General features: G+C 41.2%; 3 protein-coding genes across 3 annotated transcripts; 1 reads left to right on the top strand and 2 right to left on the bottom strand.

Moving 5' to 3' along the window:
* Positions 1–613: 613 nt before the first annotated feature.
* Positions 614–4869, bottom strand: dnajc25 (DnaJ (Hsp40) homolog, subfamily C, member 25). The gene is made up of 5 exons (XM_061061988.1): positions 4441–4869; positions 3015–3167; positions 2547–2917; positions 1376–1475; positions 614–1250 (listed from the first exon to the last, which is right to left on the bottom strand). The coding sequence occupies exons 1-5, from the start codon at positions 4852–4854 to the stop codon at positions 1128–1130; spliced, it is 1161 nt and encodes a 386-aa protein (XP_060917971.1). The 5' UTR covers positions 4855–4869; the 3' UTR covers positions 614–1127.
* Positions 4870–5787: 918 nt separating this feature from the next.
* On the bottom strand, positions 5788–11700 carry LOC132992573 (GTPase IMAP family member 8-like). The gene is made up of 5 exons (XM_061061987.1): positions 11475–11700; positions 9054–9585; positions 8753–8784; positions 7652–7723; positions 5788–7510 (listed from the first exon to the last, which is right to left on the bottom strand). Exons 1-5 carry the CDS (start codon positions 11497–11499, stop codon positions 6873–6875), a joined length of 1299 nt encoding a protein of 432 aa, XP_060917970.1. The 5' UTR covers positions 11500–11700; the 3' UTR covers positions 5788–6872.
* Positions 11605–13298, top strand: LOC132992575 (GTPase IMAP family member 7-like). The gene is made up of 2 exons (XM_061061989.1): positions 11605–11730; positions 11838–13298. The coding sequence occupies exons 1-2, from the start codon at positions 11682–11684 to the stop codon at positions 12638–12640; spliced, it is 852 nt and encodes a 283-aa protein (XP_060917972.1). The 5' UTR covers positions 11605–11681; the 3' UTR covers positions 12641–13298.
* Positions 13299–14311: the final 1013 nt, after the last annotated feature.

Genomic DNA, 14311 nt, shown 5'->3' with positions numbered 1-14311 from the left:
CATGACATCACAAAGGGCAGTAACCCCTCCCCCAGGTGGGTGACACTCCCACAGCTAGGTGTTTGTTCTGCCCTCTGAGTCTGCCTTCTCACCGTAAACAATAAGACATGAAGCGAGAAAGCCCGAGCCACCCAAGCCCTTCCAGAGAGGGGGCGTGGTCAGACACAGCTCATTTACATATTTAAAGGTACAGACACAGAAACAGCCTGTTCTGAGTAGAGCTGAAATAGAGGGGTTTATAGGCATGATCAAATACAGGATCAGAATGGATTTAGAACAAGAAACTTCAGACATGTTTTGAGCAGCTCTGAGACTTATTTAAACTGCTTGAAGACAAGGAGGATATGTGATCTTTAAATAAAAGGTCTATCTCTGAAGGGATCCGTTCTGTAATGATGTCAGACACTTAGATTAACACTCTTAAAAGACACATGTTGCCCCCTAAATCACGTTGCAGTCATTACAGACGGACTGCCGTCGGCTAGTGAAGCATCACTGGGGCAATTTCAAAAGTCATTTAGAGCCTTAAATATGTGAAATCCGAGCAGAGGTTTAAAAATAACAGAATTAGCCTTCAATCAAATATCACTGTTCTAAAGAAAACAAACAAAAATAAGTGTCTGGCCGTGATTTATTCACCAAAGAAGCAACAAATGCTAACAGCCTGTGAGCTGCCGGTCTGAAGCAGCATACAGAGTGAGCAGGTGGCGGTCTGATGCCTTTCCAAAGGACACAAAGGACAGTACTGATGGCCGCTGCCAGACAAACTGGGAGCTTTCGGCTTGCATGGCGCCTTGCACAAAAAATGTCTTTCATCCATCTGATGTTACACCGAGAAAAATAAAAAAAACATTGTTCGGTAAACTTCATTTGAAATAAAACTGGTTTGAAAAAGTAGCATGATGTAAAAAAAAAAAAAATGCTCCAAAATAAGCAGCCCATGCTCACAGTTTTATTCCACGTGGACATCTTCGTTATGAGTCCTGATTGCTATGAAAATATCTCTCACTGTGTAAACAGGCATAGTTAACTTTGTGTAAAGGCGTTCCTCCACACAGCACGTCATGTGTGTCCCTGTTTGTCGGCACTGAGGCAGGCGTGTTTGTCGCAGACGGCTCTTGCGGCCGTCAGTCGTCGATGAAAGTCAGCCGCCCCGGCCCCTCGTTCCTCATCCAGCGACGGTACCTCTTCATCCTCGGGTCGGTCGCCATCTTCACCTTCATCTCCTCCTCTTGCTCCTTCTTGTAAACCTATAAGACAAATCGTCATGGTTACCAGCGGCCGTTTCTAGGTGGCCGGCTTTCAGGAGGGCCGTCCCTGAAATCCTCCTGGTCTGGTTCTGGTTCTCTCCAGTGAGAGAATTTAAGAAACTAACCTCGTAGTTTTCTTTGAGCCAGAGTTTTCTCTCCATGAAGGTTTCTCTGTTGTGTTCTTCCAGACTGTCAAACTGAGACTGTGACATCTTCATGTGCCTCCTGAGGGTTCAAACAGAGACAGCTGTGAGCTCAGATGTGTGATTGGAAAAGGATTATAAGAAAAGAGCAGCACTTATCAAACTTTAACTGCACAAACTCTTAAGCTATAGTTTACGTTTGTGGGTGACAGCAGCTGAATCCAGAGCTACATCTATTCGGTAAAAGCCAGTAAATGGTTTGTTTCATCGACTACGACCAGCCAGCACAAGGAACATACAATAGGTCAGTGTTTGGGGGTCTTCCATCAGATAAGTTTGCTCATAAAACTTCATTTCCTGCATTTTGGTAAATTATTCTGCATCACTTATTTCTATAAACACAGGAAACAGTTTCCAGATCTTAAAATCTGTGTGCGATTGCAGTGCAATGAATTGTGGGGGTCAACAGAAAGTTTAAGCTCCCAGGCTACCTCCCTCTCTCCGTTTAAGCCAAAAAACCCAGGTGGACAGGTGACTGCGGTCGACATAATCACTGCAAAATTTCTGGTGAACACGGCCACAACCAACAAGAGCTTAAACAGTGAATAAAGCAGTAAAAAAAAAAAACCATGAAACAGAAGTAGAATTTAAAGACTTTCATGGCTCTTCCAAATGGCACCCATCAAGAAAATACCAAATAGTTTCATACTTTCACACTACATTTCATAAGCGGCTGGATAGCGTTACTCAGGAGGGCGTATGCAGCACTTAAACTGAACTCAAACAGCTCACTGCTGTCCTTTTAAAATCAGCAGGATGAGATCGAGATGAACACCATGAGATCTTATTTTTATTTCTCTTTTTTTGTTTTGTTTTGGCCTTTAATGGAGAGATAGGACAGTGGATAGAGTCGGAAATCAGAGAAAGAGAGAGAGTGGGGAATGACATGAGGGAAAGGAGCCACATGTGGGATTCGAACCAGGTGGGGACGCCCGCTTGAAGGACCATGGCCTCCATACATGGGCCGCGTGCACTAACCACTGCGCCACCAGCACCCCACCAACTAAGATCTTCAAGGATAATTAAAGATGATTAACAACACAAGTACATCCCTGAACAGTGTTTCTCAGTTAGCACTGCTGTAAGATCTGACCTGATGACGTAGAGCTTCTCCTCGTCTCCGTACTCCTCCCTGCAGATGGTGAAGCGGTAAATCCAGGACACGTACCACGCCACGTAGGTGGTAAAGTAGTAAGGAGAGAGGACGATCTGACAGAGCAGGATGTCGGACAGGTTGGGCTTCTGGTAGCCTCCTTTAATGTCAATCTTTGTTTTGATGATTTCTCGGATCACCTCCTCCTCCTGCTCTCGGATCTCCTCCTTGGAGCGGCGGTTCTTGCCCTTCTCCTTGGTGCGGTTGAGGAGGCCCTGCTGCTTGGCGATCTCGGTGGCCTGGATTCTGTACTTGGGGACGGTCACCAGGTAGTTGATGGCCTCGTTGTAGCTGCTGTGCCAGCTGTAGTACTGCAGGAGAGACAGGGAGGTGAGATATTAGAAGTATGGAGTGAGATTTCCAGAATGTGTAAGTCGAGTGTGGCGGCGCTGAAAGCTGCAGTCGTACCTGGAAGATGGAGATGGCACAGATGGTGACGAGGATGACGACCCTGACGTCCACTTTGGGTGTGAGCCGTCGGCGGTAGTACGTGTAGTAGTGCTGGTAGTACTCCTCAGGATGGTCCAGCATGTAGTCGTAGTCCCGCCGAGTGTCCTCATCCTGCAGACACGGACAGAGACACATTACATCTGTTTTTATCTGAAGGTTTCTCTGATGAAGATCACAACAGTTCTTCATGATGCTAACACATGCAAAAGTAGAAATTGGATTTTAAGCTTTCTTGTTTGCCAGAAATTCTTCCAACTAGTCCGGAGCAGCTGATTGGGTCGTGATTGGCCGGCGTGCCTCAGTGTACACAGAATGACTGACTACACATGAGCGGGCGGACATTTTGCCTCGACTTCAAAATCGAGTCTAAATCGGCCTGAAATCACACGGTGTACGCCGAGGCCTGTGTAACACAGCCATGCTCAAATGTAATGATGAAACAGTCAAATGAAGCTATCAGCTAATCTCAGAAGAACTGGTGCACATTTGGTTGTGCAATAAAAACCGTGTGTCACAGTTAGTATGCACTTTTTGTTCATTTATCGCATTATTGCACAATGTCAGGGATGCAACGATCCACCTATCTCACGATACGATTCTCTCACAATTTATGTTACAAAATGAGACTGAAGAAAAATGATGACTGAAAAAAGGTTCCTTCAGGAGCTGCAAACCCGCTTGTCAGTGTGGTTTAGCCTTTTAATGTTTCCTCTCTCTCAACAAGGGGAGGTGATTGGTGTGGATTAAATGCTGCATCATGTTGGTTGTGCTGTTTGTGTAGTTCCCGGTCTTCTTGCAATATCTGCACACAGTTTTTGTCACACAATTTCTAAATCTTGCTCTACAGCTGCTGATGTCATGCAGGCGTACTACAAATAACTGCATTCTTCATTAGAAGTACATTTATCCCATGTCATATCCTTATCACAATGTGGAACATTATTATTACACATCACAATCGCCCATATTAAAGTCGGTTGCATTTATTCGTCATGACTTCATGTATTTTTCTCATCGCAATATACATATCGCAGACAAAAATTATATCACAGTGTCACTTTTTCCAATATGATTCAGCACTAGTGAGCACATATACTGCAAACACGAAGAACACGAAAAGAAAACTGCAAACATGCCAAAGATGACACCCATACTGTTAATGTATGGAAGATGCATTTAGATCACAATGAGACAGTCTACACCTGTAGGGTCATTATTAGAATATGAAAACACTTTGAATCACTGAAGGAGCACTGTGGGAGGATTTAAAGAGGGGAAGGGGAACACGTGTGTGTGTATATATATATACACGTCATGGAAACAAAGTTGAAGTTGCTGCTTGACAAAGTTACAGACTAAACACTTCACAGACTCTTTGACCGACCTTTAACGTCTCGTACGCGGTCACTATGAGCAGGAATCTCTTTTCGGCGGACTCCTGGGTCTCTCCCTCCATGCCCGGTTCTCCCACCCTGAACCGGTCCGGGTGGTACCGGCGGGCCAGCTGCCGGTAAGCCCGGGCGATCTCCACCTTGGCGGCCTCCCGGGTGACGCCGAGCACATCGTAACAGACCTCCGTGCCGCAGTACAGGCCCTCCACCAGCGCGGACACCGTCGGTAGGGAGCACACCGTGAACAGGAGCACAGCGAGCCCCAACCAGGGCTTCACCGACCCCGGACACCCAGCAGAGCCTCCCCCGCTGCCGCTACACCGCTCTGTGGGCGCAGCCATCTCTGTCCACCTGCCTGCTGCTAACTCCAGAAAGCAGGCTGTCGTGTCGTTTGCTGGTGACGTCATCACCTCGCGCCGGGCCAAATGATGACGATTCATCAAAGATCGTCTGTATTTTGTTTTGTTTATTTCTCTAAAACTTGTTTTTTTGGGAACATTATTATGCGAAAACATTCACACAAATGATAATGTATCTATTTAAACAAAATCTATAAACATTCTAATAAAATAAAACATAAAATAAACAATAATTAGTCTTTTTTCAGACTTGAATCAATAAAAATATTGTCATCAATTTACTTGTATGAACCATAGACTGGTTTGAACATTGGTCGTTGCCCATAAGAATTATAAGATTAATCATAAATCATATCCCCTTACTGTTATCTGGTGATACTTTCCTGCCCAAACAAACAAACAAAACATATTCCTCCAAAGAAGGATAACATTTAATTTTAAATTTAATTCTGAAAGGTTTTGCCAGAAATTCTTTACAATTGGTTAACTCAGGCAAATGCAAAATTACACAGCCATACAAAATCTATAAATAACATGAATTGTCTTGAAAGCAGAAGCACATTTTTCAGATGGATATAATTTAGGAATAATTCAAAGATAATCCTTTCATATGAATGATAAAGTATCAATAAGAAGCCACCCCTTTTTCAATAAAATATTATCCTCAAATATATAATATATATAATATATAAAGCACAGAGTATGTTAAAACAGATTAATAATTTTTGCGTAAAAGGTTCAAAGCTCAATCAGGCTACTCAACCCTGTTAGGTTAATTTACAGGATCTTACCCTAATACATAGATACACATTTATTTTGGTACATACAAAATAGATAGAGCCATGTCTCAATTTAAGCTATAGAAGAAACAAAAGTTTTTATTTTATAACATCGTCTGGTCAGCGACTGTTTGTCTGGTTTCTCAGCCTTCACATTTCTTCAGCCAAGTGTTTTTAGTATTCAATATTTCAGAAATCAGAATCAGAATCAGAAATACTTTATTAATCCCAGAGGGAAATTCGATCGTTACAGTTGCCCCAAATACATCAACATCCACCATAAAGTATTTTTATTACAGAACTGTGACCAAGATCATCAACTTTATCATTAAACTATCCAAAATGTCTGTTAGTGATAAACCATTTGCAGCAAAGACAGAAGGATACATTAAATTGACTTAAAGGTTGCATTAGTATGAAAGGCGATATCATACTAATAAAGTTAAACAGAGGTTAACATGACTTTAGAGGTTTAAACTTACACTTACACTTTCCCCCAATATATATGTATTTGAAGGGAAATCAAAAGAACACAATCAAAAACACAGCATAAAAATGCAACATGCACCTGAATCTCTTATAGGTTGTTGTGCAGTTCCTGGTAGGTAATCTGAGATTACAGGTGTGACAAGATAGAATAGTAAAAAGGTGACCTGTCGATTTCTTCTGCATTGATTTTTATGCACTGTAAGATGTTGTACATTGCTGCATCAGTAGAGTTCATTTTTAACTCAAGAACTTTCAGTAGTTGCAGTTCACTCACATATAACTAAGCGGCAACCTCCAGTCTTGAAAAATGGAGCCAATGCAGAAGTGCAAAATCCTGCAGTTCATTGAGTGTCCACTTGAGGCTCCAGGAACACCATAAGTCACATACACCACAGGCAAAAAAGGTTTTTTTACAGCATAAATAAACATGTTTACAGCCTGGTACAAAAAACTAAATAGGTCTGATTAGTTATTGTCATCACTTGCACAGACTGTATGGGGGGGGAGAATTTTTTTTAAACGGCTCAGTTTTGATTTTTATGAACGATACTTGTTATCCATAGTTAGGCGGGTAGCTGACATGATTGACAGGTGGGCGTGATGTAACTGTTTGTCAGGAGGTTTAAAACCAGCCTCAGCTCCAGCTCTCAGCCTGTCGTTAGGTTGACTGAAAGTTAGTCTGAGACAGGATTTACAACATGGCGGCTGCTGCTGATGAGCCTCCAGAGCCCCCTGCAGGAACAGATGGCTGACGTCACCCAGGCTTCGTCTATTAATATTTACAGTCTATGCATGTGACTAGCTTATTTCACAAGCAGGCTCTCGTGGTTGCTTTGCTAACTGCGGGAAAAAATGTTGCCAATTGTGAAATTTTTTTACGAGGTTTATGACCTGCTTGGTGTCTTTTTTGGAGTTGTTGAATGCATGAAAACGATGTTCACACATTTCAACAATTTTGCAGAGAGGAGGACGTCCCCTAATAAACTGGAACAGATCTCCTTGCAGGTCCTCTCTATGGGTCAGCAGGACGATTGTATTCTCCCTGATCTTCCAGCAGAGCTTCTCCTCCAGCTTTTCTAATATTCCTACCTCTTTATCAGTGAACCTGCTGATCTGTATCACCAGTAAAACCAAGCAGCACCCTGGCTTACAGTACCTCTTACACTGCTCTATGTGGGCCTCGCAGTTTTGGAGTTGGTCGTTAAGGAAGTCTGGAGTGTCGACCACTCTCACCTGCGTTCCAAATAGCCCGATTTCTCTGAACTGACATTGGGTTGTGACCGGCATGGAGCTGGGTTCAGATTTAAAAATCTGTCTTGAATTCAGCGGGGTGGTCCCTGCAGCCAGGATGGTGTTTGCAGATGCACTCTTTCCAGTCCCAGATAGTCCCAGCAGGACAATGTTTGGTATCTCAGGAACATCATGGCCTGCGTGACCTGGGGGACAAGTTTAACCAATTTTAATGTTTCTGACTTAATAAATACAAATACAACAAATTTTGATTAGCGAAGGAATACTGTAGAACATGATTATTTTATATTAATTGTTTGTGTGGTGTTGTATCCCCAGAAGCATACCAATGTGACGTCCAGGTGTCTGACTATCGGGGGCAGGAGGAGCACAGCATGACTGACTCATGGCGTTATTGCCTGTGAAGATATAACATGCATACTGCCATTTACAAAATTACATAAACCATTGACCATGAGGATCTGTAAGGGTTTGGGGCATCATTGTTCTCGGACTACTTGACTGACTCTCAAACAAGACATCTCAATATCCGACATTTGTCTCAGTTTTCACATTAAAGTCTACAATTGATTGATGAAACTGAGCTGAACTGAACCCATGGCTGTTTCCGAAATCACACACTCATTCCCTATTCACTACTCACTATAGAGAACAAACCAATTAGATATTTTTGTAGGCCAACCCGTAAGTAGCATCACCATGGGGTCTATCGAAAATTCGATTGGATTTTGGATCATTGCAGAAATTAAGCTAAGTGGCAAACACACATTTCTGATGTGTAGGCGTTTTGTTCAGCACGATAATCTTCACAAATGAACACAGTTTATGATGTTTGAAGCGTTAACGAAGCCGACATAAGTAAAAAGCTGACGTTAATGCTATAGCTAACTACACCACGGCCGGATGATTTTGACGCCACTACCGCTATGCTTCAGACGATCTCCGATAAACTAATCTGCGTAGCTTAATAAATTGTTTATTAATCTAACATTTGCCTTACCTCAAAGATTAAACCTACATGAGACATCACGGACTAGTGAGAGAGTTTCCGGCGTCTGTGTCAGGTGTAATGACCTTTAATGTCCCCGACAACCACTGTAGTCTCATTTAGCCACTTGTTAGCAACCGCCTTTTTAAGGACACAGAAAAACTTCTCAAAAATCACATTCTCATTGCTCTACTCCTGCTGACACTTGTCAACAGCCGACTTGGCTCACCTATGCGCGCGTCTGCTTTCCATCTACAATCCAGCCAGTATGTAAGCCTATCCTGCTCTCTCACTCCTTGCCAGATTGTTCTGTGCCATCTCATGCATGACTCTCCATCCTACCAGTCCCTTTTAGTCGGATCCCCCATTCAGAACATGAAACATGAGCATCTTACTTATAACTACTACAATCACCTCTTAGTAATTAACCCAGCCTTACCTGATGTCCAATGGTTCAGATGTTCAGCGTTTCTAGAAGAGTTACACCATCATTAGTGTTAATCATGAAATTACAGGTATAGGGATTGTTTTCATCCTGCTTTGGGGCTAGCTCATGCTCATCCCTGTCTCATTGAGTTGACTTCAATTGAAACACTCACTTTGAAACTTATTATCGGTTTAAAAAACCTTCAATAAAGAAATACCAGAGAAACACAAGCCAGCCCTAAAGTAAGGCAAGCCTTTTGCTTTTTATTTTGCATGTGTAGCAAGAAAATATGTTAAAGTATATATTTTTTTACCTTCTTCGCTCCAAGGCTTCTTTTCTTCTAAGTACCACGCCATTACTGTAGCTGGTGTAGGCATAGGTGAAATTAGGAAACCCATTGCAACACTTCCTACAGTCACTGGCAAGATCTTCAGAAAGCATCACCAGTTTGATGTCTGATTTTTCCAGATAATCGAGTGAGTTGAAGGTTTTAGCGTTTGGTAACATGACGGCTAGTTGTGACATGATCTTTTCTCCAAAGGTATCAGTTAGTTTATCGATTTGAGCCAGAACTTTATTTTGGGTGTCGTCTGGGTCTATTGCCAGTATGAACAAATGCGGGCCAGGATGAGACAGCGCCATGATGTCAATAACCTGTTGGTCCGGTTGCAGACATTCTTCATCGAAGAAATGATGTGTGTTAATGACTCTAAATGACTTGTTCTCTTGCATGACAATGTTGTTCGACATGATACAGTTATCTATAACACCATTGAGAAGGTTGTCTTCAATGGCTTTCTGATTTCCCATTCCGAACAGAGCGATGGTAAACTTTCCCCCATATGCTGTAAAAACAAAAAACAGTAATATGTTATAAATCCCAATCTGTAGATACTGCATAACCTGAAAAAATAATACTGAAATTCTTGCAGATTATATACTGCAAATATGTCAAGCTAGTTTATTTCTAATTCAAAATAGCAGTTTATTTACATGGCATTCAAGAATTTCCTTTGAGAGGAAAGAAAACAAGGCCACATTTTATCTATCTTGAAACACTATTGCCTCACACAGTAGCACCTTAACTGACAATAATCCACTCAAAATGAAATCAGTTCTGTTCTTGCTTTCAAAAAAGTTCTGTGTTATCAAGTTTTGATAACAACCATCATACACACAGATCTGCAGGACCCTAATGTTACGAAGCTTTGGTTTTCAGAGGAATGCACTTTACTATGTTTCTCACTAATATAACACTAATATGTGTCTCTAGTCTGTCTACAAACCCCCAATGATGAGAAAGGTCCATGCTCTAAGTCTTGTGCCTGCTCCACTTTTCAGAAAATGTGTGCACAGACCATTTGGAGATTTTCCCTTCATGACATCACAAAGGGCAGTAACCCCTCCCCCAGGTGGGTGAGACTCCCACAGCTAGGTGTTTGCTCTGCCCTCTAAGTCTGCCTTCTCACCGTAAACAATAGGACATGGAGCGAGAAAGCCTGAGACACCCAAGTCCTTCCGGCGTGGTCAGACACAGCTCATTTACATATTTAAAGGTACAGACACAGAAACAGCCTGTTCTGAGCAGAGCTGAAATAGAGGGGTTTATAGACATGATCAAATACAGGATCAGAGTGGATTTAGAACAAGAGACTTCACAGACATGTTCTGGGGAGCTCTGAGACTTATTTACACTGCTTGATGAGGAGGAGAATATGTGACCTTTAAACAAGAAATGACCATATTTGGATCAAAGGCAGGAAATGCATTTTATTCAATCTACGGCTGCAGTACTGAGTTCAACTATTTTTTGTATTCAGCATATTCTACTGCATTAGCCATACATGTTATATCATACATGTGTATTTTTTGATGAGCTATATTTATGGTACTAACACCTACACCTTGTAGTTTTGATACATGCTAGAGTTTTTGTTTGAGGTTATGACACTGAATAATCTACATTTTGATGATGGGTCATGTGTATTTAAAACACCTGTGTATGACCATGGGATTATTCTGAGGGGACACTAAGGAAGCTACAGCTGACAAAACGCAATGTTCGCTCACAATAAGGTCACAGTAAAGTAATTTTCAGCGTGCAGTGGATTATTTATTCAATTTATTTAAAAAGAATATTTAAAATATCTGCATATTTGTTTAAACATGCTTTCTTCTTTGCTCTGTCTTTACTGTAAGCCAAAGGGGTGTGTTCATGTCCCAGAATGACAGCAACCTCGTTGTGAAAGAATGCTGTCCATCCACTTTTTTGCATGACATAACATGAATATTATAATGAAACAAAATATTTACAAAAATATTTACTGTAATCCTCAAACAAACTCCTTGAAAGTTACATAACCTAATTCAATCACAAAACATAATGCCCTTATTTTAATCATAATACTAGGGAATAATATGCACATTGGCTCTCCTGATATCAAAGTCAAGCAATTAAAATAAAGTACAACATGCAAATATATCATTATTTCCTATTTCTATTCATATTTATTTCACATAAATACCGGTAACAGTTAACAACAAAGAATCTAAGCTGTTTCCCTGATAGAATCACACGTTGACTTTATAAATCTTCACAAAGAAAGTTTGACTCAGAGAGTCAAAAGTCATTCTTAAAGAAGATTTGGTTGTTTTAAAGACAGTGATCCATTTAAATGAAATGTCAGCCACCCTAGAAATACCTGAGAGTTAATAAGAAAGATGTTTCACTTACGAGGTGGAGCTTTTCCAGAACTCATTCTCACTGGTTCATAGAGGACAGAAGGCTGGTTGCTTCCAGTGGGATTTCTTGAAAAACTTTGAAGTCTATGAGCATGAAACACACTGATATAAAGAAGGTAGACCCACCCTTTGGGAGGAGTCGAGAACTCAAAATCACAGGTAAGGTTTTTTTTTTCTTCATTTCAAGACAGCAAGAAAGATGGGCAACAGCTCCTCAAGGATAAACATTGGCTCTTCAATCCCTAAAGGTACAGTTTGAACTATTCCTCTGCTTCATCCCCTCACTGAGTCAATACTTGAATTAGTTGGTAGATTTTTTTTGTACTATATTAACAGAATCAATTTTTGTTTGCAGGTGACCCACTAAGGATTGTGATGATTGGGAAAACTGGAGTTGGGAAGAGCGCTGTTGGTAACACCATCATTGGCAAAAAAGTGTTCGAATCTCTACCAAGCGCCTGTTCTGTGACAGAGACCTGCAGGATAGAACGGGCCATGGGTCGCAGACAGATCCATGTGGTTGACACACCTGGGATTCTGGACACAACTAAAAGTGCAGAGAAAATCAAGGATGAAATTGCCAAGTGCATTCAGGTGTCCTGCCCTGGTCCTCACGTCTTCCTGTTGGTCATCCAGATCGGCAGGTTCACCGAAGAAGAAGAAAACTGCATACAGGCTCTGGAGAAAATCTTTGGATCTGAGGCGTCGAGCTACATGATTGTTCTGTTCACACGTGGTGATGAGCTGCAGGGAAGGTCCATCCGTGACTACGTCCAGTCTGGCCACCCCAAACTAAGAGAGGTGATAAACCATTGCGGAAACAGATACCATGTCTTCAACAACAAGAAAAAGAGGAACAGGACACAGGTGGCAAAACTGATCAAGAGGATCGATGAGGTCGTGGCAGCAAATGGAGGACAGCACTTCAGTGAGTCGATGTACAGAGAGGCGGAGCAGACTGTGCAGCGGGAAGGTCTACGTGGTTCAACAGAAAGAGTCATAGAACAGCAGCCCGCCTACAACTTTGCCTTCATGGCTGAGCTGCTTCAGAGGGTGATTCTGTTTCAGGCTGTCCTGGCTGGAGACAGACAGGCCGACATGAACAACCTGGACCCGTCCCTCGCCAGCTCCTACCTTAACACGAGGCTTGTTGAGTGACGGCTCTCAGTTTCTGACTCCTTTTGTGTTGTTATGATACAGAACAACAATCATTTAAAAGTTATATTCACAAGTTTACATGAGACTTTGTTAATGCAGAAAAACTCTATTGCTAATCAAACATTCGATTGGTTTATTTGTGGTCATTTATCATGTCATGAAAATTACAAATCAGTAATAGTCTTTATGGACAATCTGCTTTATGTCCATTAAGTCACAGGTCTCAGTTTTTTCATAGATAAAAGCAGGCGGGGCTCCAAGGAAACAAGGTTGGGGACCACTGAGTAATGATGTGCTTCTTTTACAAACATTTGAAAACTGACTATCAGGTTTTTGAGCTTTTGCTGTGAAATTACAAGATGGTGACGGTTATGTGTTATTTTGTCTTTACTCATCTTTAAGATTTATTTTTGGGCTTTTTGTGCCTTTACTGGAGAGACAGAACACTGGATAGAGTCAGAAATCAGGGACACAGAGCGTGGGGAATGACATGCGGAAAAAGGAGTCACAGGGCAGATTTGAACCTGTGTTGCCCGCTTTGAGGACTACAGCCTCTGTACATGGGACGTGTGGGGTGATTACAATGTAAAAGTGTGTAACTGAGTATTGGAACATATTTCTGAAGTATGCTTTCTAAAACAAAGTGAATGGAGAACAATGATCTCTCTTGTTTTTTCATTGCTAGTTGATTTCAACACTTCATTGGTTTTATCAAAGTTTAAAGGGGAACGTGTTTTTTATTGTCAGGGAGCTCTTCTCATCTAAAACAAAGTCAAGGTTTATGAAAAAAGAAAGGATCTGAACTGATGAAGTTTCTAAATAACCGGGCTAAGAAGTCACAGAAATGTCCACAGGCTGAGATATATGCAAAAATATTAGTCCCTTTAAATAAGACATGAGTGGTCAAAAATATAAGAACTCACGGTGCAAAAAGGTGAAGAAAAACAGCAGGAAAGGTTTCAGTCCATGACAATTATCAATGAAACCTATAGAGAAGCTTTACATGATTTGCTGCTCAAAATACTCATTACTGGGGCCATATTCACAAAGCCTCCTAAGTAGGCTACTAAAAGTTACTCCTAGTGACAAAATACTAAGAACATTCTTAGAATCATGACATTTTCTAAGAATTTCCCCTCAAAGTTAGGACTAGATCCTGGTAAAGATGAAAGTTATTCACAAAGCCTCTTAGCCCTTGAGAGAGCTCCTAAGGCGTCAAACTGTTAGGATTTGGGGATGAAGAGTTTGAGGATGAAGAGTTTCTCAAGCTGAGGAGAAAATGGAGAAATGTTCTGTGAACACTAAATGAAAAATATTATTGAATCGAAGTTGAGCAGAATAGACAAAATGTATTTATGTAGACATCTATGACTTTTTTCAGTGCAAAATGAATCATGCATGTTGAGTTCCTCTACACGTGGTTACCTCCACAGGTGCATCCAATCACTAATTAAGCTTCCCATGATGATTTAACGATCAGCATGGAAGCTGCTGCCAAGTGGGCGTGTCATTTCAAACATTTAGTGGGCTTTATACTTTTGAATTATCACACAGATAATAATATCTAATAACAATAACAATATTTTATAATACCGTATATATATTAATATATATTATTTATAATACAATTGTAACAATAATTAGGTAATATCTAATAACAGATAATATGTC

This window comes from Labrus mixtus, chromosome 17 (genome assembly GCF_963584025.1).
Source record: "Labrus mixtus chromosome 17, fLabMix1.1, whole genome shotgun sequence".
Classification (NCBI taxonomy): domain Eukaryota; kingdom Metazoa; phylum Chordata; class Actinopteri; order Labriformes; family Labridae; genus Labrus; species Labrus mixtus.
This window is presented reverse-complemented; position numbering and strand designations above follow the sequence as displayed.